At 45.5% G+C, this 27,493-nt stretch overlaps 1 protein-coding gene across 2 annotated transcripts in view; it reads right to left on the bottom strand.

The window, feature by feature from the left end:
- LOC138303678 (alpha-2-macroglobulin-like protein 1) overlaps positions 1-27,493 on the bottom strand; it is a 400,879-nt gene that overhangs the window by 280,825 nt on the left and 92,561 nt on the right. For both annotated transcript variants that reach the window (XM_069243004.1, XM_069243005.1), the window contains exons 11-13: positions 18,691-18,843; positions 17,872-18,102; positions 5,844-5,925 (exon numbers count right to left, since the gene is read on the bottom strand). In XM_069243004.1, the coding sequence (XP_069099105.1) occupies positions 5,844-5,925; positions 17,872-18,102; positions 18,691-18,843 (466 nt within the window). The remainder of the gene's footprint in view (positions 1-5,843; positions 5,926-17,871; positions 18,103-18,690; positions 18,844-27,493) is intronic.

Here is a 27,493-nt window from a genome sequence, read left to right as displayed (position 1 = left end):
AGGTTATTGTCTAGAGAGCCTATTTCCTGTGTCCTAGATATAGAGCTTTGATGTTTGGTATTCCAATGTGTGGTGAATAGATCTATTTGGAAGAAACCCAGTCTGACAGAATATGTCCAGCAGCACATTGCCGTTGACTACACACCTGTGGTTTTCCTCTTAGGACCTGCTGAGTACACCTGCTTGCAATTCTCTATCAACGGGAGGAGAGGGCTTTTACAAATCGACTGCGGACCAAGGATCATATCCGAATCCTCAGTGCTTCCACAAAAAAGAACAAGGTTCTGGGCCTCACTATTTGTTCAGATGAAGAGAAACAGCTGGTTCTGTGGTGTGTTTGGTTAACAAAGAAGCTGCCTTCTTGAGCAACTTGCCTAGCTTTACTTTGGGTTTGATGTTGTTAGAATGAAAGGAGAAGGTGTTGTAAAACAAAGTGATTCGTTTTCTTGCACAAAAGTTAGTAAGCACCTCTTGTCAGTGATATTCTTCCACTGTTGGAAATATTTTGTTATGCTTCTCACCACTGGAGATAATTGCAGATGGAGAGAGTGGGGAAGAGGGAGCCACTGTCTTATATTAAAATGTGCCGCCTTTAAAAAAAGGACTGAGACTGGGAGCTCTTGCCTTTGGAGTTTTGCCATTGATGGAAAGGACATCTCCGATGTTTCTGATGTAGTAGCTATCAAGGGGATTGAATTCTCTGACACCGATGAAGATGGTGATCTTTGTACTTGAACTGGGACTTATACAATGTCTCCTTTTCTTCAGGACCAACAGCTCTCATGGTTTCGTCTGCATTCAATTATCTGCTTGGGGCATAAAAATACATCATCTGTAAAAAGAAGGTTCACAATATTTAAGTGGGCTTTAGCTTTCAGAGTGTTGAGACATAACCAAGACAACCTTCTGAGAGTGAAGCCATGGCAACAGCCAAAAACTCTGAAATCAGAAAATTGAGTGACAGCACATATTACCTAATAGGAGACCAGAAGACCCTCCTATGCCATAACATTCAAGTCTTGACTGCTGTTTTTAAGCAAATTGTCTGTAAACCTTTGTAAGTTTCACCACAAGGCTTGATCATACCTTCGGAAGGGTCTGTAGCAATGGCAGCTTTCAGAGCTGCCAGTGTCCTAACACCCCTCTTTTTGCCAAGCACATTTCATTTGTTTCAATCAATCAAAAAAATGTATTAAGCGCTTTACTCACCCGAAAGGGTCTCAAGGCGCTGAGGGGGGGGGGAGAGAGGATGCCGTTTACTGCTCAAAAAGCATTGTCTTGAGGTGCTTTCTGAAAGTCAGGAGGTCCTGGGTCATGCGTAGGTTGGTGGGGAGGGAGTTCCAGGTCTTGGAGGCGAGGTAGGAGAAGGATCTTCCTCTGGAGGTGGTGCATTGGATGCGGGGGACTGTGGCGAGGGTGAGGTCAGCAGAGCAGAGGAGTCGAGTGGGTGTGTGGAAGTTCACTCGTTGGTTGAGGTAGGCTGGTCCAGTGTTGTGGAGGGAATTGTGAGCGTGGATGAGGACTTTGAAGATGATCATTTTGCTGATGGGCAGCCAGTGAACGGATCTGAGGTGAGTGGAGATGTGTTCATGGCGTGGGAGGTTGAGGATGAGACGTGCAGCTGCATTCTGGATTCGCTGGAGTTTCTGCTGAAGTTTGGCTGTGGTACCAGCGTAGAGGGCATTTCCGTAGTCTAATCTGCTGCTGATGAATGCCTGGGTGACGGTTTTTCTGGTTTCTATGGGAATCCATTTGAAGGTCGTCCGTAGCACGCGAAGCGGGTTGAAACAGGATGATATGGTGTTAATTTGCTGGGCCATTGAGAGAGATGAGCCTAAGATGATGCCGAACTTGCGTGCGTGGTTGGAGGGTGTTGGAGGTGGACCTAGGGCAGAGGGCCACCAGGAGTCATCCCATACTGTCTTATTGGGGCCAAAGATGATGATTTCTGTTCTGTTTGAGTTGAGTTTGAGGTGGCTTGCTGTCATCCATTTGGCGGTGTCGAGGAGTCCGGCGTGAAGGTTTGTCTTGGCGGTAGAAGGGTTCCTGTGAGAGAGATGACGAGCTGGCTGACGTCTGCATGCGAGATGATGGTGAGTCCGTGGGGGCGGAGGATGTTGGCGAGCGGGGCCATGTAAATGTTGAAGAGGGTAGGGCTGAGGGAGGACCCTTGAGGGACCCCGCAGATGATCTTGGTTGCTAGGGACTGGAAGGGAGGGAGACAGACTTTCTGGGTTCTTTCGGCGAGGAAGGAGGTGAGCCAGTCCAGGGCCTTGTGTCGGATTCCTGCGTCGAAAAGGCCTGCGCTGTGGATTTGGTGGCAAACAGTGTTGAAGGCTGCAGAGAGGTCCAGGAGGATGAGTGCGACGCCCTTGTCAACTCTGGTTCTGATGTCATCAGTGCAGGCGATAAAGGCAGTCTCAGTGCTGTGGTTCTTGCGAAATCCAGACTGGGAGGCGTTGAGTGCATTGTTTTCCTCTAGGAAGTGAGACAGTCGGACGGTCACTATCTTCCCAGGGACCTTGGTGGGGAAGGGGAGAAGAGAAATGGGGCGGTAGTTCGTGAGGTCTTCCGGGTCTGCTTTGGGTTTTTTGAGGAGTGCGGTGACTTTGGCTTGCTCTCCCTGTCTATTACGGCCATAGTTGCGAGAGCAGATGCATGCTTATTTCGAACCTCTGACACAATGCTGAATTTCTATTGGATGGAGCCTAAGTAAAGCAGGGTCCTGCTCTGCAGCTTACATTTTTAAGAAGCCATGAAGAGTTTAATTTGGTAATAGCTGGTGTGAGGAACATTTCCTTTGTGATCCCAGGCAAGCCAGGGAGACACATCTCCACTTAAAGGTCTGAGGTGTCTCCACTGTGATGTTCATCTTACAAACACCTCATACCAGTACATTCTGAAAAGCTGTGGTGTTGTCAACTGTGAAAGATCTGGACTGGAATCCCAACAGAAATGTTGGTGTCTATGATGTTAAGGTGTTGTCATCACCTCTGTCCTCAAGTGTTCCTGGCAGAGACTGAGTCAGAGGCCTCCTTCTGCAGCATCTGTGAGTAGGTTAATCTGGGTTATTTCGCCAATAGATTTTGACACCACAGGAAGTAGAGGAGCAGCAGCAAGAAGATCAGAATGCTACCCTGTTGGAATTGGATGTGCATATGTGTTGAAGAGATCCTTTTATTTATAGGTGACAAGGTTTTTATAGGTTACATGGATAACTACACTGGTTTCAGTGTATGCAACTGTAGAGGATTCAGAAGGACATGGACAAGGTCATCCAATGGGATAACAATAACTTTAGGAGCAAAACACACTGGTAATCCAACATGATTGTGGGAGAACCTTAGTTTCTTTCTCAACTTCAACCGATCTTGAGACAACTTCAATGAATGGGGTGCTGACACATGTCCTGTTGTGAATTTCTGAGACACTGGGAATTTCTGTACTGCATGTACAAGTGACATCGAGTGGTGTGACGTCACAAGTGCTGACTTGGAGAGGCTTGATATCAATGACTTTCTTGAAATCCAGTGATGCTGAAGCTTTCACATTACTGTGAAAATGGTTCACAATCTCGACAGCTAAAAACCAGGAGATATATCTGCACCAATGACAAACTTAACAATATCATATGGGAATGGTGATGTTAGGAGTGATGGGAATGCCAATGTCTATGTTTTTCCACCTTTCTCCTCTCTTTTTTCCATAGGGCTCCCTCTGTGTAAGGCCTTTTTGAATGAGGCCACAGTGGAAGTAATATCTTCCCTGCCAGACCTCTATTGCTCATTCTTGTCCTCCTTAGATCGGATATCCTCCAATGTTTCCCCAGGCTACTTTCTTCTCAATCCTTACAGGTCCTTTAAGACATCACAGTTCTGTCAGAAATTTCTCAGAAAAAATGGTTAACACATATTAAGTATTCCAAGATCATACTCGTAGAAGGCAGGAAAAAAAAAGAACAGACCCTCTGAGGCCACTATCACTGCTAAACATTTTGAAATGTGGAAGCTGCTGGACCTGGACACTGCAGGACTCTCAAAGTGGCAGTGAATATTTTTAGCTTTGCTAATGGTGCAGCCTGTTAGGATCAATTTTCCTCTGTTTTTCTGTAAGTTCCGTTATGGTGTCCTTAGCACCAGGATCATGTTAGATGCTACATTGTTGTTTTATGTAAAACATTCCATTTGGTAAACTGAAACATTAAAAAAAGTTAGACATTGTAGTCTTTGATAGGCTATTATGAGCATATATTGATAGAGAGATATTTAAAAACCCTAGATTTTTCGCTACTTTTTTCTTCTATGGAATACGCAATGATGAAGGGTGTTCCAGGTTTCCCATGCTTAGCCTGAGCCTCACAGGTGTTCTTTCTTAACCTATACCTAGAGGTATTTCTCACCCAATCTTCTGGATGTTTAAGTGATATTTGATTGTACTTAGAAGACACCTAACACTGTGTCTATGACAACTGGATGTCTCCGAATATTATTTTACTGCAATGTCTCACTGGTTAGCCAATCTAAGAACCTCAATGCATTGTCTCTAATCCTACAATGCCTTGAAATTCTCTAAATGTAATGTAAACTTGTTTTAAGAATTCCAGTCTGTAGCTGTGGGACAGCTCAAAATGTCATCTTTCAAACCCCTTTTCTCTCCCTAATGTAGACTTTGACTTCTCAATATCCTCTTTCTATAGCTCTAGAAGCCCCAAACATTCTCTGGTTCCAGTGCTAAGATGTCTCAAAAAAGTACTGAATCTCCATCCGCAGCAAGCCTCACCACTGTGTTTCTAACCCCATGAAGCCTCAACTATCAGTTTTTCTAACCATATAATGATTAAGACTCCTTGTCAGACAAAAGGCACCCAAATAGTAAGAGTCCTAAAGTATAGGAAACATCAATCCACTCTGCATTTAATCTTGTGGTGCCTCAAAACTCACAGCTTGCAATCAAAAATAACTCAGGACTTTATTACTAAGTTTATGGTATCTCAGAACTCCTTGTCTATAGCACACTCTGTCTCTCCCTTTAGCTCTTATCTATCTATTCCATTCCCTTGGTCTTCCTCTGTTGTTCTCCCACTGCACTGTGACTGGGTCTAGATCAGGCTTCTTCAAGGAGCAGCTTGTGGGCTACTGTTAGCTCCCCAGCTAGCAGCAAGTAGCTCCACTCCTGGCAGTCAGGCTCGTTAAGTAGAAGCTTTTGCTTGGTTGAATTACTGTATAAACACCAAATTCGAAAAATGTGTGTATTTTCAGAACTTATAAGGTGATGTTTGGGCGGAAAATGGTTGAAATTCCAAAATATACTTGATGTTGTTATTTGAATGATAAATCATGCTGCATTGAGGGGACTTTTACTAACATATGACCTCGATGCCAGGGACATTGTAGCTATGGCTGTTATGTTACCCATGTTGAGGCATTAAACATTGTTAATGCTTTTTTTTTACATTACTGCTGATGCTCTGAGCTCATCACTACTGGTAATCTTGCATGGAGTGATTACTGTTAGCGTGTCTGATGTGGTTACTATGACAACAGTGATAATAAATATATGTTGGTAGCTAGGGATGTTTGGTTTGAGGATAAGTAGAAAAGGTTGGAGACTTCTGTGGGAGACTTCTGCTCTAGTTCATTCTCTCTTTTCTGTTTGTGTTCGAGTCTCTCTCTCTCTCTCTCTCTGTTTTGTGATCACACTCTTGTGTCTTCTCTTACGTTCACCTCCTTTCTTTGGCTCTCTCCAATTCCCTCTTTCTTCTCCTTGCTTTGCCCTCCCTCTCACTGTTTTTCTCTTTTTTCTCTCACAGCATCACCAACCTTCCATGTACAGAATACACTTACATTCATTATTCCCCTTGCAGTCCTTCTTGTTGATGGACAGGGATGTGAAGCCGTTGTAAATGATCCCTTTCCTCCCTATGATCTGTGGGAATAAAAGTGGGACGGGGAGAGAAATAGTCATAGGTAAACAGGTAAAGCAAATATCACACAACTCCCAGGAGTACTCTTTCACAACCACTGCTTGCTTTTATGGAGAACTTAAACACCTAATGGTATGATGGTAATAATCATAAAAATGAAAAATGTTCAAATACTTTCAGCGGTTTTCCATCTAACTTCAATTGGATATTGTGGTGCTTTGCATACCTACAGAGAAAGGGATATACAGATGTAGACTTGGTAGATTCACATGCTTGAATCATTCCCTGTTATTAGGCTGGGAGCTCCCAGAAGCAATAAAATTAGCAGTAAACACTATCAACCGGCTGGTCAGCAACAACTGCGTGGGCTGTAGCTGATGGCTTTGGGGGTAGGAGTGCTGCAGGTGGTTATGGGAAGTAGAACTGGGCAGCACTAGATGGATCAAGGGAATCTTGGATGCAGGTGGAACACCACTTGGGTCTCACACACCCTTCAACATTACTTCAAGAAATAATGTACAGCAATGGAGGGTCCAAGCACATGGCCTCACACAGTCATCAATGTGGTTTGGAGAAAAGGAGCACGGCAATGCAGGGTGGAAGCACCAAAGCCTCACATAGTCATTAATGTGACTCAAGAAAAAGATGCACTGTGAGCCATGGTGCAGGCATACAAGCCACATGTAGGCATCAGTACTGTACTGAGTAAAGGAGCATGGAAAACAAGGGTGCAGGTACACAGGCATCATACGCCATCCAGGGCACAAGTCCTAACAAAAGAAGTGGGGAGGTCTAACCAAGTTAGGCTGTATGCAAGTGACATCACAGCATGTGACATCACGGAGCGTGACATCGCACATGTCATCACAGAAAGTGGCATCACAACCCATGACCTCACAGATTGTGACATCACAAGAAGTGACATCAGATCTTAAAAACTCACACATCGGTTTAGTAGTATGTATGAGTACATTACAATATTTAACAAATGAGATTTTGCACTGAGGTTGTGATAAACAAATTATACATCCCGGTAGCAAAATCTAGGCCTCAACTTATGAATTTATTTTTTAAAACTATGCTACAAAGAAATTAGAAATAAGGAGAAATGTGGCACTAAGGGGGTCATTACTAGGGTCTGACCGCCGGGCGGCCACCAATGCGGCCGCACTCGTGCCACGGCCATTATGAGATCCCCGCTAGGCCGGCGGGCGGAAACCTAGTTTCTGTCTGCCGGCCCAGCGGGGATCTCGGCCGCAACGCAGGAGCTGCGGCTGTGCGACGGGTGCAGTTGCATAGCAGACAGTGGAAAGCTGCACGGGGCCGTGGCAGGGGGCCCCTGCACTGCCCATGCCACGGCGGTGCAAACCGCCATGAAAAGGCTGGCGGGAGGGGGACTCGTAATCACCAGGGCAGCGCTGCAAGTAGCGCTGCCCTGGAGGATTACTCCCGCCGGGACTAAAGTGGCGGGAAACCGCCAGGACTAGAGTGGCAGGAAACCGCCGGTCCCGGCAGTGCGACCGCGGCACGTCCGCTGCTGTCGTAATGCCAAGGATTTCACCGCCAGCCTGCTGGTGGTGCAATCCGCCAAAACAACCCTGGCGGTCAACGACCTCCAGGGTTGTAATGAGGGCCCAAATCTTTTCTGCTTAATTGGTTTAAAAGTCTGCATTTTAAAATAGCTTATCCGGTTCAGGCATCTACTGCATTGATCTTTGTGTGCCAAGTAAATCTCAGGGAGTGCTAAAAATAGTAGGAACACTCTGGAGGGTAATGCACTTGCTGGAGAGATCTGTGTTTTGTCTAGTCCCAGTTGTGAATCTAAGTAGCATAGAGGGTTAATATAACTCCTGCAAAGCACATCATGTGACACGCAGATGACAGAGTTTTACTTTATGTTGATGGATAAGTGGATTACTGCTTTTAACAGAGATCCTTTTGTTGCTTGCTGTTCATAAATTGTTATCCTTCTAATTTAGCAAAGTGAGCTATGAAAGACATGTGACTCCAACACCTTGTAACCCTCACTGTCATATATAACACATCCTGTACACTGATTTACACACATATGACTTACTGTCAATGTATAATGTGTATATGTGATGTAGAGCACTCCGACACCCTGGATTAGAATTAGTAGTGCTTTAAAAGAAATAAAATAAAGTAGTGGGATTTGAATTGCTATTTGTGTAAATACTGGGACAAAACAATACATCTGACATGCTTATAGTGCATGCATATCTCATATAAGCAACTGAAAACTGTCAAAGGTATGCCTCTCATATGTACCTATGAAGTAATACCAAGTTGTGAGCATCCCCTCCTTTGCATTTGCAGGTAGGTGTGAGTTTTCCAGGCAGAAGAAGGCCTTATGGCTGCTTAACTTCAGCCTTTGTTATGGGGACATCTGGAGTCAGCAATATGAAAGCCCCCTCGCCACCTACTCCTTGCTTCTCAGAATGAAAGTAGACAATGTGCAGGCTCTGCTGAATGTGTCCCAGTGTCTGAAAATTACACCAGGACAAGTTCAGCATATTTCTGTGAGGCACAACTTTTTGGCAGGATAGACGACATTCGCCTTGTGCCCTGTGGCCATCATGACCGACAGGAGGAAAAGCAATTGAGGGATGAAGTCACATGGAACCAACACAATCATGAGCGCTGCATGTCTCAGGTATCACACAGTGACTGCAGCAGGAAGAACACAAGCTTCAGGAAATTGCTCATGGGAAGATGTAGATCAGAATGGACAGCAGTACCAGGCTCCTGGTTTCAGCATGCTCAGTTTGACCAACATTCTTACTGCAAGGGTACCAAAGTACATTTTTTAAACAGAAAATATTTTTACGAACTAACCTAGACCAGTTTGTGAAATACAGAATCGGACTGAGTCACAAATTACCTATCTTGTACACAACTTGTAGTAAACTGAAGGAAGGCGTAAATTAGAAATTTAAGTTGTAACTGTAAGTCTAGAATTTCTAATGTTTGTATAGTTTAAGTTGGTTTGTATAGAAGAAATAAGTAAAGTTTTCCTAACTGTATCTTATTCTCAACCTTTATTTTTTTCATTGAATTAAACTGGATTTTATTTTTTAATATAAATGTGATGCAAATCGTAGTGTTGAGTGTCATTTAATTTAGTGTTGTTAAATGCAGTGTTGTACAATATAGTGACGAGTAGTGTTGAATAGTCTAGCGTTAGAGAGACTATTGTTGTAGAGTGCAATAGAGTTGAGTGGAGTAGAGTGGAGTGGTGTTGTGTATAGTGGGGTGTAGTGTTAAACAGTGGATGATGAACTCTGCTTACAGCTGATTTCTGACAGCAGGTTCAGTGCGAACTCCCGTAGCAGCTGGAGAGACTGCGGAGGTGCGGGCAGCTGCAGGTCCTAAACACACTTACCTCAAGGCATCCAGCCTTCCGGAGATCTCTTGGGCGGTGACCCTCTCCATGTTTCTTCTCCTTCTTTCCAGAATACTCTGGAGAGGATTTCTGGGATAGGAAATACAGCCTGTTCAAAGATGGCAAATTGTCCAATCCTTCCAATCAGACGTTCCCAATTCAACATGGTGGCCTAATTTCCTGTGATGTAATTCCTGTCCTGGACCTACATTAGGCAGGGTCACCCACTCTCTCCTCATGTTACAATGCTGAAGGTATCCTGTGGGGTGTTCCAGTACTCCAGTCTTTCCTTGGCATCTCCAGGAATAATCAGTCTTCTTCTGCTAATTCGACATTTGTTTCCAGCCATTCCAGCATTCCCGTCTTTCACTGGCTCCTTCCAGAATCTCTAGTTATGTCCTGTTGGTTAGGTCCTCAGACTTGTTTTTGACTCGAAGTTCCAACTGCGCCTAGAAGTCATCTCACAGGTTTTTTGACCTCAGCCTTTTTCCTCCTTCCTGGGGCTAATTCTGGAAGGCACTTTCTGCCTAAGTGCTTTGTGCGGCGGCAGCAATGTAGCTACTGGAAGGCGTCTCCCATACCGTTGTCAATCAAGAACTGTGAAAACCTGGGCCTCTGGTCCAACTCGCAGCAAGGCATCAGCTTTGTGACTGCATAGTGGTGTGGTGTATTGTCAGTGAAGTGGCGTGTCGTACAGTACAGCTGAGTGTCATTCAGTGGAGTGTTGTTGACTGCAGTGTCAAAGAGTCGGGTGTCGTGAAGTGGGATGGAGTGTCACTGAGTACAGTGTCATACAGTGACATACATTGGTGAAGAGTGTTGTACAACTTAGTGGCATAGAGTGGGGTACAGTTCACTAAAGTGTTGTTCAGTTGAGTGTTGTGAAGTGGAGTGTCATCCAGTAGAGTGGCTGAGAGTATCATACAGTGGAGTGTCGTAGAGTGGTGTGTCGTACAGTGGACAGTGCTACAGTGTTGTACAGTGTAGGAGAGTGTTGGATAGCGGAGTGCTGTGTCATATAGTGGAGTTTCGTAGGGAGGGGTGGAGTGGTATGTTCTAGAGCACAGTTCCCAACCTGTGTCCGCAGACCCTCTGGGATCCATGACACCTTCCGAGGGGGTCCGCAGGCCTTTGCCGGCAGGAAGGCACTTCTCCAGCTGGGGCTTCTCAAAACACATGAGTGCTTTTTATGTGTTTTATTTCATTAGTACGGCAGCAAAGTTCCCTGTAAACCCAACAGCTTACAGGCAAAAATAAAAGTATCAAGATAACTCTGGTGATTAATTTACCTGTTGGAGCGAGATGGGAATTTCGTTTAGTGGCAGTTTTGACTCATTTAAGGTAGCGCAGATGGTTAATATGCCTGCTGCAAAGATTGTGTATCATGCAAAGAACAGTATTTTATGTGCATAGCACAGTGGGTTACTGCTTTTGTCACAGAGATTCTTGTGTTACTGTGCAGCTCATAAGTTACAATTGTAATCTAGCACAGTGAGCTATGAACCTTCATCAAAAAGCTGCATGCTAACTGCAATGCCATAATTAGGGAGTTAGGTTTTCCCAGTCTTTTGTTACCCTTATACTGCCATAAAAATGTTTGCTCGTGTAGAAATACATTCTTATTATTAAAGTCAATGCTAGCCACTGTGTTTTGTTCTGAATCCTGAGCTTGTGCTTCTCCAGACCAAGCGCTCTTAGAAAATGCCTACCAGTATGGAAGTCAATGACATGTGAATCCTACACCTTGTAGTCCCCTGTAAAGTGGCCCGACACCCTAAACTGGTATGAGAGGTGCTATAAAACAAATGAATTACATGTGACAGAGAAGCTATGGAGAGATGAGAGCCCTTATGGTTTTACTTCCTTTGCTCTCCACATATTTACGTGACAAAGCTTTCTCAGATCTTATGTTTCTAAAAAATAAAAACAGAAATTGGTTGGGAAATGTATAAACTGGCCTGAGGATTCAGCTTTCCTAAATAAAACCAAACGTTGAAAAGTTGGTTGAAGAGATGGAACGCCAGCCTTCCCATTACAATTTTATCGAATGAGGCCTATTTTTTCAAAATAAAATAATTTTATCTTTACAAAATTTAGTATTTGTTTGGTGTGTCTTGTTTGTGTATTTTTTGGGAATTACTGTTTTAATGTTTGAAATTTAAATAGTACAAATTGCTTGGGGGTCCCCAGCTTACAGTAGTGATTCAGTGTGGGTCTTCAGGAATGGAGTGGCATAGAGTACAGTGTCATACAGAGTGGTCGAGTGTAGTGATATAGAGTGTTGTAGAGTTGAATGGCAAAGAGTCATGCAAAGTGGAGTGGTGTACAGGTAAGTACAGTGGCGTAGAGTTAAGAAGTGTGTCATTGAGTACAGTGGAGTAAAGTTGGGTAGAGTGGCGTAGACGTAGTTGCTTAGCATGTCTTATATTAGAGTAGAGTTTCGTAGAGTGGCATAGATTGAGTAGAGTGTCGTACATTTTCATAGAGTGGAGTAAAGTGATGTACAGGGGAGTGTAGGGGCATAAAATGTAGCATATTGTTGAACAGTTGTATAGAATGAGGTAGAGTGTTGAAGAGTATACTTTTACAGAGTAGGGGTAAACTGTCATACAATGGAGTGGACTGGCATAGCATAGAATGGTCTTAAGCATCATATAGAGGAATGGTGTCTCATATAGTACAGTGTGGTGAAGTGGATTGGTGTAATGGCATAGCATAGAGTGGAGTAAAGTGTTATAGAGAAGAGTGGCATGTCATTCAGTGAAGTGGTATGCCGGATCATAGAATGTGGGAAACTGTCATAAAGTGGAATGGAGTGGAGTGGAGTGGCATAGAGTGGAGTTCAGTCTTGTATAGTGGAGTGAGATAGAGTGTGGTAGATGGTGGTACAGTGGAGCGGCATAGAGTGTTTCAGAGTTAAGTGGAGTGGCGTAGAGTGTTGTGGTGGAGTAGAGTCAAGCGGAGTGGAGTAATGTGTTATAGAGTAGAGGGGAGTAACTTCTGGTGGTGTGTCCTAGAGAGAGTTGTGTAGAGTGTCAAAGAGAAGAGTTCAGTCTGGGAGAGTGGCATAAAGTGTATCACAGTGTTGTATAGTGGTATAGACTAGAGTACAGTATTGTAAAGGGGCGTGATATACAGTGGAGTAGAGTTTGGTAGATTGGAGGGGCTTAGACTGTCGTACAGTGGAACAGAAGTTTCTAAAGAAGAGTAGAATTCAGTGGCATAGCCTCGAGTGGTGTAGAATGTAGTGGTGTACAGTGTTATTTCGTAGAGTGCCGTAATATTGAGTATTGTGGCACACAGTGTCATGGTGTAGAGTGTTGTGAGGTACAGTGGAGTGGTGAACAGTGAAGTGATGTAGAATTAAGTGGCATACACTGGATTAGTGTATAGTGGTGTGGTGTGGTGGAGTGGCGTAGAGTGGAGTGGTGAACACTGGAGTGGCTTAGAGTGGAGTAATGTATAGTGGAGTTTCATATAGTGGAATAGCATAGAGTGGAGTGGCGTACAGTGGGTCAGAGCAGAGTGATGTATAGTGGAGTAGCGTACAGTGGGGTGACGTACAATTGAACAGCATAAAGTGGAGTGATGTACAGAGAAGTGGCATAGAGTGAAATAGCGTAGATTGGAGTGGGATAGAGTGGAGTGGCATACAGAGCAGTGGCACAGAGTGAAGTGGGGTAGAGTGGAATAGCTTATAGTGGAGTGGCATAGAGTGTAGTTGCGTACAGTGGAATAACATACAATTGAGTGGAGCATAGTGGAGTGACGTACAGTGGAGTCATATATAGTGCAGTGGCGTATAGTGGAGTGGCTTAGACTGGAGTGGCATACAGTGGAGTGGTGTAAAGGGAACTAGCGTACAGTGGAGTGTGATAGAGTGGAGTAGTGTACATTGGAGTGGCATAAGTGGGATAGCGCAGAGTGGACTGGAATACACTGGTGTGGGGTAGAGTGGAATAGCATAGAGTGATATGGCATAGACTGGAGTTCCATACAGTGGAATAGCATAGAGTAGATTGTCATACAGTGTAACAGCGTACAGTGTACAGTGGAGTGGTGTAGAGCGGAATGGCATGCAGTCAAGTGACATATAGTGAATGGAGCACAGTGGAATAGTGCACAGTGGAGTGGGGTAGAGTGGAGTGGTGTACTGTGGGGTGGCGTAGCGTTTAGTAGCATACAATAGAGTGGCATGTAGTGGAATAGCTGACAGTGGAGTGGTGTACAGTGGAGTGGGGTAGAGTGAAGTGTCACAGAGTGGAGTGACAGAGTGGAGTGTTGTAGAGTGGAGTGACGTTTATTGCCATAGCATAGAGTGGAGAGGCGTAGGATGGATTAGTGTGCAGTGGAACTGCATGGAGTGGCATAGAGTGAATTGTTGTACAGTGGGGTGCTGTAGAGTGGAGTGGCGTCGAGTGTAGTGATGTAGAGTGGAATAGCATATAGTGGAGTGGTGTACAATGAGTGGCGTACAGTGGAGTGACATAGAGCGGAGTGGTACACTAGAGTAGCAAACAATGGAATAATGTAGAGTGAAGTGGCGTAGAAAGGAATGGCATACAGCGGAATAGGTGCAGAGTTTAATACAGTGGAGTGGCGTACAGTGGAATAGCGTAGAGTGGAGTAGCATACAGTGGAGTGGCACACAGTAGAGAGTCACAGACTGGAATACCTTACAGCGGAATAACGTGGAGTGGAGAAGCATAGAGTGGAGTGGTGTAAAGTGGAGTGTTGTACAGTGGAGTGGCGTAGAGTGGAGTGGTGGAATAGCATACAGTGGAGTGGTGTACAGTGAGTGATGTACACTGGAGTGGCATACAATTGAATGGCGTAGAGTGGAGTAATGTAGAGTGAAGTGGCGCAGAGTGGAGTACAGTGGAGTGGAGTAGAGTGGAATGGCGTAGAGTGGAGTAGTGTACAGTGGACTGTTGTACAGTGGACTGTTGTAAACTGGAGTGACATACAGCAAAGTGTCATTGAATGAGGGGGTGTAGAGTGGAGTGGCATACAGATGTACATTAAAGTTGTCAGGAATGCACAATATGAGTTGCAGATTACTGCAAGACAGCGATTTGTGCTGCCTTGAGTTTCTCCAGATATACCAAGCAGCACAGGCTAAGCATGGTGACCCTGTGTTGCTTTGTAAATATGACTTAAGTATTGCATTGCCCATGCAATACTATGTGTGGCGCAAGGATAACAGAATACAGTAATACACTTGGCCCTAAGTTATATTTTGTGCCAATGTATGCCACAGTGACTATACAGTATACCACAGTATATGCTTATGACAAGGCAGTATATAATTGGCTAATGGCTGCCTTTGAAAATTAAAAGGCAGGCATACACGTTACCTGTTGTGTTCTTGGTTAGGGTCCTAGTTATAGCTAAGTTGTAGGTTTTATCATTATTCCCTACCTAATACCAGTTTATTATAAGTGTTAACAGGTAGGGAAATTAATTTGTATTTTTTGGAAATGGCCTTTCTGCATGGTCACCCCCAAACTTTTTGCCTTCCTTCTTCTCTTTTTCTGACCTCATTTTTGCTGGCTTTAGGACTCTGCGTACTTTACCACTGCTAATCAGTGCTAAAGTGCATATGCTCTCTCCCTAAAATATGGTGACCTTGGCTCAGACCCAGTTGGCATATTTAATTTACTTGTACGTCCCTAACAAAGTGCACTACATGTGCCCAGGGCCTGTAAATTAAATACTACTAGTGGGCCTGCAGCACTGCTTGTGCCACCCATATAAGTAGCCTCTAACCATGTTTCAGGCCTGCCATTGCAGAGCCTGTGTGTGCAGTTACACTGCCACTTCGACTTGGAATTTAAACGTAATTGCCAAGCCTTAAACTCCCCTTTTTGCACATATAAGTCACCCCTATGGTAGGCCCTAGGTAGCCCATAGGGCAGGGTGCTACATAGGTTAAAGGCAGGGCATAAACATGTGTGCTCTAAATGTCCTGGTAGTGCAAAACTCCTAACTTGGTTTTACACTGCTGTGAGGCCTGCTGCTTTCATAGGATAGCATTAGGGCTACCCTCATATACTGTTTGAGTGGTAGATTCTGATCTGAAAAGAGTAACCAGGTCATATTTAGTATGGTCAGAATGGTAAGAGAAAATCCTGCTTATTGGTAAAGTTGGATTTAATATTGCTATCCTAGAAATGCCACTTTTAGAAAGTAAGCATTTCTCTACACTCAAATCCTTCTGTGCCTTACAGCCTGTCTCCAATCCACGTCTGGCTGGGCTGGTTGACAGCTCCCTTGTGCATTTCACTCAGACAACCCCAACCACAGGATGCTCAGTTACACCTGCACACATCTGCATACTTAATGGGTCATCCAGGGCTGGGAGGGTGGAGGGCCTGACACTTACACGTCAAAGGACAGTGGCCTGCCACAACACAATGGACTGTCAAACCCCCTTCTGGGACCCTGGAAGACAGGATGAAATAGAAAGGGGACCTTGTGCCCTTCCAAGCCACTCTTTGAAGTCTCCCCCACTTCAAAGGCACATTTGGGTATTTAAACAGGGCCTCTGACCTTACCAACTCAGACACTTCTGAAGAAACTTCTGCAGACACTTCAGCAGACACTTCTTGACAAGATACCTACTGGGAAAGGAAATCTGAACCAGAACCTGCAACCTGCTAAGAGAAGCTGCCTGGCTGCCCAAAGGACGCAACTGACTGCTTTTCTTAAAAGGACTGCTGCCTTGCTGTTGCCCTGCTGCCTTGCTGCCCTCTGGCTCTGATGAGTAGTGCTCTCCAAGGGCTTGGATTGAGCTTGCCACCTGTTTTCTGAAGTCCAAAAAGACTTCACCTCTGCAAAGAACTCCTTGTGCGACGAAAAATTGATGCACAGCCTGCCGGAATCAACACACAGCCTGCATCGCGATTAGAAAATCAGCGCACACCGAACTATAACGACGCAGCCCGGGGCCCCGAGTGGAGATCGACACAGCACCAGGGTTGCGACTGGAACTTCCACACACGGCCCACTAGATTGATACATAGCCAAGCAGGAACGACACAGCCTGACTTACTGTGAGAGGAATTGACGCAGCGCCTGCTGTGCAACAGAAATTTCCCCGCATCGCCCACCGGATCGATGCATCTCCTGTGACTTCGTTCTGCACGCCCAGGATTTCTCTGCATCGTCCCCGGGGTGTCCAAATACCCTGCAACACGAAGAGGATCCAAGGCTGTGCACCGGAAGTCAACGAAACGCCCTTGTTGCATGGAAAAGCATCGACACATTGTCTATGTGCGCCCGGAGAAACCAACGCACACCTCCCCATTTTTCACGCATCTCCTCCTCTGCGGTCCCGTGCGGAGAATTTAGACGCAAACCATGTACTTTGTGCTTGCAAGAGACACTTATTGCTTTTTAAGAACTGAAGACTCTATTTTTCACTACAAAAGTAATATCTCAACTTGTACTTATCAAATCTTGACAGTTTTGACCTTATTTTAACCAGATAAATATTCTATATTTTTCTAAACCTGTGTGGTGTATTTTTGTGGTGTTTATACTGTGTTACTGCATGACTTATTGCACAAATCTTTTACACATTGCCTTCTAAGTTAAGCCTGACTGCTCAGTGCCAAGCTACCAGAGGTTGGGCACAGGATAATTTGGATTGTGGGCGACTTACCTTGACTAGAGAAAGGGTCCTTACTTGGACAGGGGGTAACCTGACTGTCAACCAAAGACCCCATTTCTAACAGTATTTTTCATTTCATTTTAAAATAAGTTTACAGAGTACCACGCTACTACTAGGAAGTACCTTCTTTTAAGAAATGTACCTTTTTGTTTTATATTTAAGTTATGCTGTAATTTCTCCATATTTCTGCACTACTCTGTACACTTAAAGAATTAAATATATACAAAATAAAAAAAAACACTGTAGTAGATTATATTTGTGAAATATAGTGAACTACGGTGTTTTTTTTATATTTTACATATGTTATTATTAACTTAAGTACTACAAGTGCCTCCTTGGTAGTTCAGCGGTACACCGTGAATTTTTATTGAGAAAATACAGAAACCATATATAACGTTTCCCTACCTGTTACCACTTTAATTAAGTGGTAATATATAATGGAAAATAATAAAACCTAATACTTACTAATATGTTAGCCCCTAACCCAGAACACCTGGAAAGTGACTTTAAAACAATTATTGCTGCCTTTAACTTTAAGGCAGTCATTAGCCAATCAGGTAAGGCCTTTTCACTGCTAAGTGCTGCTGCACTTTCATGAAATACAGAGAGATTAAAGCAACAGCAGATATCTCTAAGTTATTATAGTTTATAAGTTGAAAGATGCTTACCTGTACTACCCACAAGGATCATCTGCATACCATAATCTATATTCCAGCCAAATTTCAATCAAATCAGTTCAGCTGTTTTTTTGTTACGTGTGAGTAAAAACTCTATAGAAAATGCCAAACCACATTTTGGGCCTTGTACCCCCTTGACAAATCCCTACAAAACTTGGTCACTGGCTAGCTACTTCCCTTCATTAGTACTTACATAATAATAGAACTCCATGCTTTTGATATCAGGTCTCAGGTCCTGGGGGTCAAGTTTGTAGTTCACACGGATGTCCTGGGTCTGACTGCATGGCAAAGTGCCCACAGATGTGTGGATCTTCATCCAGCTCCTGACGGTGGAGTAGAGGGGCAATATGTAGTGATATGCATGGCCATAGTATAACGGGTTGTACACCCATGAGTAGCTAGGTGAAGCTTGATCGATTGTCCCCTATGAAGGAAGGAATGTAACATAGAGAAAGATTCAGACAACCGGGATATAGAAGAAGACATATAGGTGAAAGAAGTACACTTTTAGAAGATGATGAGAGATTATAGAAATAGGGAAAAGGTCTGACATGGAATGAGTAACTGCTTGGTGTTAGTTGGCAGCAAGTTCATGAGGACTTTACTTGTGTTAGTCACTCTACCCTCTCCCATTGTATATTGACACTCTTCCCTTTAAAAGAGCCCTGGCCCTTTATCCCCATATGATGATATAATCTTCCTTTTGTATCAGCACTGATCCTCTTCATATTAAAGTGGGCCTAACCCAATACCTCCATGATGTTAGATGTACTCTTGCCTTTGTGCCAGGACTCAGTTACTGTGTTAGGGGCTCCTTTCCCTCTTCACCCGCACTAATCTAATGCCCTGTCTTGCCTGGAGTCCCCAAAGTCACCTTCAACATCACAAACATAACAAACTAAACAACTTTATGGTTGGATAAACAATGCAATGGTCTTTTGTCTTTTAAGCCTTCTAGAAGGTTTAATAAACCCAAAATTCTGTGGTCGAATCTTTTCATCTGCGGACATACCTGTAGATAGACTTCAGAGCCCCAGCCAGAGGTGTCTAGGGAGAAAGAGATCATCCCCTCATTGTCAGTGGTGTGATGTTGTGATACACCATTTCCTTGAAGAGTGACACCTTGCCCCCTCATGGCAGCTCCACTGGAATCCATCACCTTTATCTACAGAAAGACGAGGAGTCACAGAGACATATGAATGGCATGGCATGGTACAACTGTTGCAAAACAGCTATAAGTGAGGCTTAATAAAGTTAGAGATGAGAGAGCTATGACCCCAAGATGGATAACTTCACATTTCTAAACTATTTGATGGGTTCCCCTTAAATAAGGTTCGATTTTTGCCAACTCTGCTTTCAACTTTCTCAAGCTGCCAGGTCTAGCACAGGATTTGGTTGCTGAGGAGGGTAAGATTTTACAATATATCTAACTGTACAAATTTCCATCCTTACTAATTTACTAAGGTGGAATCCCTATCCAGAGTTCAGCTGCTTTAACCATCCAGCAAAATATAAATAGGGTTTTCACTACAACAGACAGTGAGATTTCAGGAGTTCCACGGCAGTCAAGGGTTTTTGGGCTCAGGCTCAGGTTTTATCATTCAGAGCTGTTTACCACTGGTCTGAAAGGACTTAACCTTATTGTTGGACTCAAACTTAAGCACCAAGTACATTCCTTTAGCACTTGACCCTTACAGTAGTGAGGTTGAGCAGTCCATGACTTACTGAGAGAGGTGTTGTGGGGTTAGAGACTTAAAAATCAACAAACATCTCATAACACTAAACAAATTACTGTCCAGCCATTACTTTAGTATACAAAAAGGCAGTACTTTATTTCTATTCAACACATAACATAGTCATTGTACATAATCAACAAATGTATTTGATTAGGGACTAATAGAATCGTGGGCGAGTCTGTGCCAGTAAAGTGCAGTGGTTTTTGGCCCTATGAGGGGAAACAGTGGACAATTGTGGGAGATCTTGAAGTTCACCTTCCTAACAAGTTACCAATTAGTTCTCCAAATAGGTGAGCATTCTTCCCTCCTTTGTTGAATGCAAACACATAGGCGGTCATTCCGACCCTGGCGGTCATGGGCAGCCAGGGTCGGGGACCGCGGGAGCACCGCCAACAGGCTGGCGGTGCTCCCAAGGGCATTCTGACCGCGGCGGTACAGCCGCGGTCAGAAACGGAAAACCGGCGGTGTACCGCCGGTTTTCCGCTGCCCTGGGGAATCCTCCATGGCGGCGCAGCTTGCTGCGCCGCCATGGGGATTCCGACCCCCATACCGCCATCCTGTTCCTGGCGGTTTTGGCCGCCAGGAACAGGATGGCGGTATGGGGTGTCGTGGGGCCCCTGCAGTGCCCATGCCAATGGCATGGGCACTGCAGGGGCCCCCGTAACAGGGCCCCACCAAGATTTTCAGTGTCTGCCATGCAGACACTGAAAATCGCGACGGGTGCAACTGCACCCGTCGCACCCCTTCCACTCCGCCGGTTCCATTCGGAGCCGGCATCCTTGTGGAAGGGTGTTTCCCGCTGGGCTGGCGGGCGGCCTCCTGGCGGTCGCCCGCCAGCCCAGCGGGAAACCCAGAATACCCGCGGCGGTCTTGTGACCGCGCAGCGGTATTCTGGCGGCTCCCGCCGGCCCCGCGGATACCGCGGCCGGCGGGAGTCAGAATGACCCCCATAAGTCATTTTCTGTAATTTATAAAGAGTTTCAGCAGGTCAAGCATGCTACTTTGTTTTACATTCACGTGTCCACTGTTCTGGGTAGTGTGGGTCAGCATTACCCACTGAGCAAGACCCACTAGCCTTTATTCTCAGTCTAGCCAGCTACAGTTACAGTCCCCAGTTGACATGTGCATTGCGCTGTGTGAGCAGGGGCAGTACCAGTATCAGCAGAGGAGCAAATGGGCATGAGTCGTGTTGGTCCCAGTCAGGTTAGTCTGGCTCCACCCCTGTTGAAATGGTAAGTCAGTCGACCTAATCATTGGCACAGTTCAGTTCTTGTGTAAACATCAGCTGCGCCTGGCATCTTTGAGAACCTTACATTTCCAATTGCTTAACTTCAATTAGGGAGTCATACACCAGTGTCGACCTGGCCTGTAGGGCAATCTGACAGTGACACAAAAGCTGGTCCTGATGGATGAGTATGGGCTATTTTGTGGATGCTTGTGAGCCTCCTTTGTGGTCTGGTGAGGTGGTTTCACTGTTGGTATTACCACAAAAAAGGAATGCTGAAAGCACAAATACATGCTGTATCTCATACCTTGCTGAACACTGATATAGTTCAAAACTAACACCTTTTGCAAATGTGGGCCCCTTTTCTTCATGGTTTGATTCGCTACTCCGGGTCACTTTTATTTGGTGCCTGGGCCTATTTCTGGTCCCAGTCTGGCCCTGTCATCCAGGTACAATTTTGATTTTTCCTGGTGCTTCCTCAGGAGAGGCCATGCTGCTGTTGCTCTCTTGTCCCCCAGACCTCACTCACGGTTGGGTTCAGTACAGGTTCTCTCTGAGTTGCAGTGGGCATCACAGTTCATCACCTTCCAAGCCCTTTCAACTGTCATACTGCAAGGACACCTCCAATGTGTCTTCTCTGCAGTCGGTTCGTTTCACAGCAGCTTCTCCTGGCAGGGAGTCACGCTCTCCCAGGTTCTGGTCCTGAACCTGGCAAGGGGAGTTTGTGGTAGATACCTGAACCCTAGAGCACAGAAAGCTTCTCTTCAACTGTGGTGTGGAAACCCTGTAATACTGGTAAAGAAATCCTCACACACTGGCTGGACGTTTTTGTACCATCTTTATACTAAATTTGCCGATTGATGTTGTTCAGTTCTGTGACTGATTCTTTGTAGTTCTGTTCTTTTGCTGTTTCTAAGCAGATTGATCCTGGCATGATCTTTGTCATAAGTGTGACTAAGAAGGCATGGGTGAGCTGGGAGATTTCATCCAGAAATGACCTAAAACAAGATCATATTGCAGGGAGGCTGCCCACTTAACTAACTGTTATCCTTTGACCCCTCCAGATTCAAGAGGTCAGGAAATGGCAGGTGGAAACTACCTAGCTTCAAAGATGTCCTTTGTCTGCCCTCTACAAAGCATCCCTGGAATGTCCTGGAAGAGTCCTTAAATTCACCTCTGCTGTCTGGGCTCCTTCCAGTCCTCCATCTTAGGTATCACTAGATTGTATTAACATAAAATAGAACCCAGTGTAGCTACATCCACCTGCTGTATGCCCTCCACAGGCATCCTTTATACACACAAGAGATTTGCATGCACCTGACATCTATGTCCCACATGGATGGACGAAGGAACCAGTAGCAGAAGACACACAGAATGTGAGGACTGCAGGTCATTCTCCTCTGAAGGCAACAGGTAAAAAGGCTTATCCTGCTACTAGGATTAATATTGGAGGAAATGTGCTTAATCCTCTACAGCCCACTGGAATGATAGTAGTCATGCTCATCCAAAGGGGTGTTCACATGGCGTGCTCCTCCAACCAAAGGCCCCTGCTTAGTCTTTCAATTCATGTTAAAGAAAGATACTTCCAATGAACTTGATTGATCGTCATGTAGATATATAAAATCTACAGATTACCATAGCAAATCCAAGGTGGGGGCCACTCTCTCTCCAAAGGCAGCAGAAGACCATTTTCTATTCCAACAAATACAAAGAAAATAGGGGATGCAAAAAGCATAAAGGATTAACCTGAAAATGGAATATTCAAGTGTACCCAAAGCTGCTAATGAAAATGTTTTTTTTTTCCAAATAACATTTTAAGTTTTCAAAAGTGTTAGAAATGGGGTCTCTGGTTGGCAGCTTGGCACAAGCAGGCAGGCTTATCGCAGAGGCAATGTGTAAAGTATTTGTCCCAAAACACACAGTAACACAGTGAAAACACTACACAATGGACACACCAGTTTAGAAAAATAGCCAATATTTATCTAAATCAAACCAGACCAAAATTGCAACATGTACAAGCCAAGGTATGACTTTTTAAATTAAAAAGAGTCTTAATCCATAGAAATCAATGGATGTGTTGTTTTAACACATAGTACCTGGTTTGTGTAAAAAATAAAGCCACATGGGTGAGTGTGCATCGGAAAAGTCAGTGATGCATCGATTTGTGACTCGCAAGTGAGGCAGTGGGTTGTTTCTTCTCTGGGTAGGTAGGTGATGTGTTGTTTTTCTCTCCCGCAGAAGAGTGATGCGTCGATTGCCGGAAGTGCAACGTCTGTTTCGTGCAGGATCACTGTGATTTTGATGCCCAGCAATGATGCATGCAAAATTCTGGTGCATGGTGGTGAAGAGCCGCGCTGCGTGGGTGATGCGTCGATTTCAGCAACCGCACACAGGTGCTGGGTTGATTTCCCATGGATGTGGTATGCCGATTTTTCAGTTGTGAAGCAGGTGCTCCGTTGATTTTTCTCCTGCACCGCTCCTGTGAGTGGATTTCAGTTGTGGTTCCACCAGCTTCTCCTTTCAAGGGGCGAGGGACTGGATTAGGCATCACTTTGCATGGTAGAGGTATCAGCAAGAGAGTCCAGGTTCTGGAAGATGTAGTCTTTGATGGCTCTGAGACTTCAAAACAGGGGGCAAGGTCAGTCCAAGCCCTTGGAGACACTTCACAAGAAGGAAAACACAGCAAAGTTAATTCAGTCTTTGTCCTCTCACAGGCATAAGCGGCAACTGGAGGCCAACCAAGCAAAGCACACTCACAGGGAAAGGAGCAGTACTCCTCCTCCAGCTCTTCAGCTCTTCTCTTTGGCAGAGGCTTCTCTTGATACAGAAGTAATCTAATAAGCTGGGGTTTCGGGTCCACTACTTATACTCCTTTCTGTCTTTGAAGTAGACAAATTTTAAAGGAACACCTCTGTTGCTGACAAGATCCTGCGTTGCCAAGGCCTGGCCCCAGACACACACCAGGGGATCAGAGACTGAATTGTGTGAGAGTAGGCACAGCCTTTTCAGGTGTAAGTATCAGCTCCTCCCTGCCGACTCTAGCCCATAAGACTCATCAGGATATCCAGGCTACACCCCAGCTGCCTCGGTGTCACTGTCTAAAGGGAATTCACAAACAGCCCATCTGTCAGTCTGACCCAGACATGGGTTTCACAAGCAGGTTAAGCAAGAAAATGTCCCCTTTCAAAAAGTGGCATTTACAAACTGACAATCTAAAAACCAACTTTACCAAAAGATGCATTTTTAAAGTGTGAGTTAAGAGACCCCAAACTCCAGATCTCTAACTGCAGTCACAATGCTCTATCCAAATGGGAAACAGCACTTAAAAGATATTTAAAGGCAGTCCTCATGTTACCCCATGAGAGAGATAGGCCTTGCAACAGTGAAAAACGAATCTGGCAGTATTTCACTGTTAGGACATGTAAAACACATCAGTGCATGTCCCACCTTTAATATACACTGCACTCTGCCCCATGTGCTACCCAGAGCCTACTTTAGGGGTGCCTTACATGTACAAAAAGGAAAGGTTTGGTCCTGGCAAGTGGGTACACTTGCCAGGTCGAATTGGCAGTTTAAAACTGCACACACAGACACTGCAGTGGCAGGTCTGAGCCATGTTTACAAGGCTACTCATGTGGGTGTCACAATTAGTGCTGTAGGCCTACATGTAGTATTTGATTTACAGGCCCTGGGCACCTCTAGTGCACTTTACTAGGGACATACTAGTAAATCAAATAAGACAATCATGGAAAAGCCAGTTACACATACAGTTTACACAGGAGCACTTGCACTTTAGCACTGGTCAGCAGTGGTAAAGTGCCAAGAGTACCAAAACCATCAAAAACAAAGTCCAGCACACAGTCAAGAATACAGGAAGCAGAGGCAAAAATACAGGGGAAACCACACCAAGGATGCCAGGTCTAACAAAAAGGAAAAGGGTTTACATTTAGATCAACAAAATGTGTATTTTCTGAAGTCACTCAAACTTTCACAACTGAATAAAAACTAAAATAAATCACTTTTTAGTAAAAGAAAAAAGGATATCGGCCCTCATTACAACACTGGCGGTAAATGCCGCTTACCGCCGTGCTGAAGACCGCCAACATACCACTGCAGCAACAGAATTCCGCTACAGGTATTACGACCCACAGCTCGGAATCCGCCATAATACAGACACCCACACAAATCCGCCACACCAAAGGTCAGTGATAAACTGGCGATAACAAAACCTTCAACGTCACGCCAACAGGAATACGCCCACACTATCATGTCCCACGAATCAACGTGGCAGTCTTTCAACCGCGGTAATCCATTGGCAGTACACACCGCACATATACAAAACACAACCACATTGGACAATTCTAAATACACACACCTGATACACTTACACACACCACACCCACACACCCAATCCAAAATAAAGCACACACCCACATCACCCACAAACCCTTATGACCAGAAATTTGAAAGCAAGCCACAGAGAGACACTACCTAAAACAACACCAGCATCCACAGACACACAACACCATCACTTACTCAACATCCACGCACCTCAAACAACACACACCAACACATCCCCTCACACATTACAACAGACACCACCTCACACATCACCCACACCACATCATGGCACCTCAACAACACCCCAGGTTCTCTGAGGAGAAGCTCAGGGTCATGGTGGAGGAAATTGTCTGGGTAGAGCCACAGCGATTCGGATCACAGGTGCAGCAGACTTCCATTGCAAGGAAGATGGAGCTATGGCGCAGAATTGTCGACAGGGTAAACGCAGTGGGACAGCATCCAAGAACATGGGATGACATCAGGAAGAGGTGAAACGACCTACGGGGGAAGGTGCGTTCCGTGGTCTCCAGACACCAGATTGCTGTACAGAGGACTGGCGGTGGACCCCCACCTCCTCCCCCACAACTAACAACATAGGAGGAGCAAGTCTTGGCAATACTGCATCCTGAGGGCCTCGCAGGAGTAGCAGGAGGACTGGACTCTGGTGAGGCAAATCTTTACTACTTTATCCCCCACCCTACTTGCATGCCATCACATACCCCACCCTTACCCTCACACCCATCACCCCAACAACCCACAGATACCCCACCAACACAACCCACACATCCCAAATACAAGCCCTGCATGTAAAACCAATGCATGGACACCCATCACCAAAGCATGTCCACTACAGATACCCACACAGACCCCAAACCAACTATCACACAAGGACCAAGCCAAGAATGCAAGCACTGGAGTACAGGGTCACTCACCCATTGCACACAATGGCACACACAGATGCAATAATCATGCTTTTAAACCCCTAGAGAACCCCTACCCAACGTCACCGGACAGGAGGTGCCAAACATATCCAGTCCCCCGCAGAAGAGACCCACAGTGATGACAGCAGCTCTGCACAACTGGATCAAGATGACCAGTCCGGCCCATCAGGGACCTCAGGACAGTCGGTTCCCCTGACACAGTCACAAGCCACCACAGACCCTCCCCCCTCAGGAAACACCAGCACAGCCCATTCCTCTGTCTCCAGGACACGTCAATCAGCAGTGTGTCCATCACTACAGGGAACCCAGGCAACCCCACTAACACAGGACGATCAGGGACCTGGGGGCAGTGGCAGTGGGCACACGGTTCAGGGGACAGAGGCACAGGATAACAGGGAAGCTGGGAGGACCTCTGTGCGACAGGGGAACCCACTCTCCATGAGGCACTCTCCAACATCATGGGAGCTTACCATCATTCCCAGGAGACGATGGCAACGGTACTGGCTAAGTTTTAGGAGACCCAGCGGCTGCAGGAGGAACACTACCTTGGGATCATGGAGGACTTGAAGTCCATTAACAACACCCTGGTCACCATTGCAGGGGTGCTGCAAGACCTTGTCAACACCAGGAGGGACACAGTGGCACAACAAGGGGCCCCTGACACTAGCCTGGACGATGAACAGCCCTCCACCTCCGCCGGCGCTAGTGGGCAGGAGGCACCGTCACAGGAACACACCAGTATCCCACCCCCTGCAGATGGAGAACCACACCGCAAACGGTCCCTGAGATCCAGGAACAAGACAGAGAACATTGCCAAGACCCCCGCCACCAGCCGTCACCCCCGCCAGGAAATGAGACCCCCTGAATGTCACCCTTCTGTCCCACTTTGTCACCCAGTCCATCATTAAACTGCCATTGCTCCACTTCCTATGCCCCTTTGGACCAGGCACCTGTGAAACAAATAGACTGGACTCTGCCATGGACATTCCTCCACCATCCCCCCCAGCCCATTTTACAACCCCCTCCACTTATTTGCACAGGAATAAACACACTTCAATCACAAAACAATCTGGAGTCAGTCTGTGCTTTCACAAACGTGTAATTGCAATAACCATGGAATATAGCAATGCCAATATACTTGTGCACATACCGATGTAACACAGCTGTAGGCCTGGAGGAAATATAGCAGAGGGCACAAAGTGGGACCCACATCTGTGAAATGGAAAGGCAAAGTGACAAGTCAGGGTCCATACACTGAGTGAAAAAGACAGACTTATGCTAGCTCCTGAAATTGTCTGAGATGTGGGAGGCAGTGACATCTTCTTACCTGTGTCTCACTGGAAGTATTGCATGATTATGTGGTTTCGGTTGTCGATATCCTCTTCTTCTGCCTCCTCCTCTTCACTGTCCACAGGCTCCACAGCTGCCACCAGACCACCAGCTGGACCATCCTCCTGCAGAAAAGGCACCTGCTGTCGCAAAGCCAGAGTGTGCAGAATACAGCAGGCCACGATTATTTGGCACACCTTCTTTGGTGAGTAGTAGAGGGAACCACCTGTCATATGGAGGCAC

The sequence above is a fragment of the Pleurodeles waltl genome, chromosome 7 (assembly GCF_031143425.1).
Source record: "Pleurodeles waltl isolate 20211129_DDA chromosome 7, aPleWal1.hap1.20221129, whole genome shotgun sequence".
Lineage (NCBI taxonomy): Eukaryota > Metazoa > Chordata > Amphibia > Caudata > Salamandridae > Pleurodeles > Pleurodeles waltl.
This window is presented reverse-complemented; position numbering and strand designations above follow the sequence as displayed.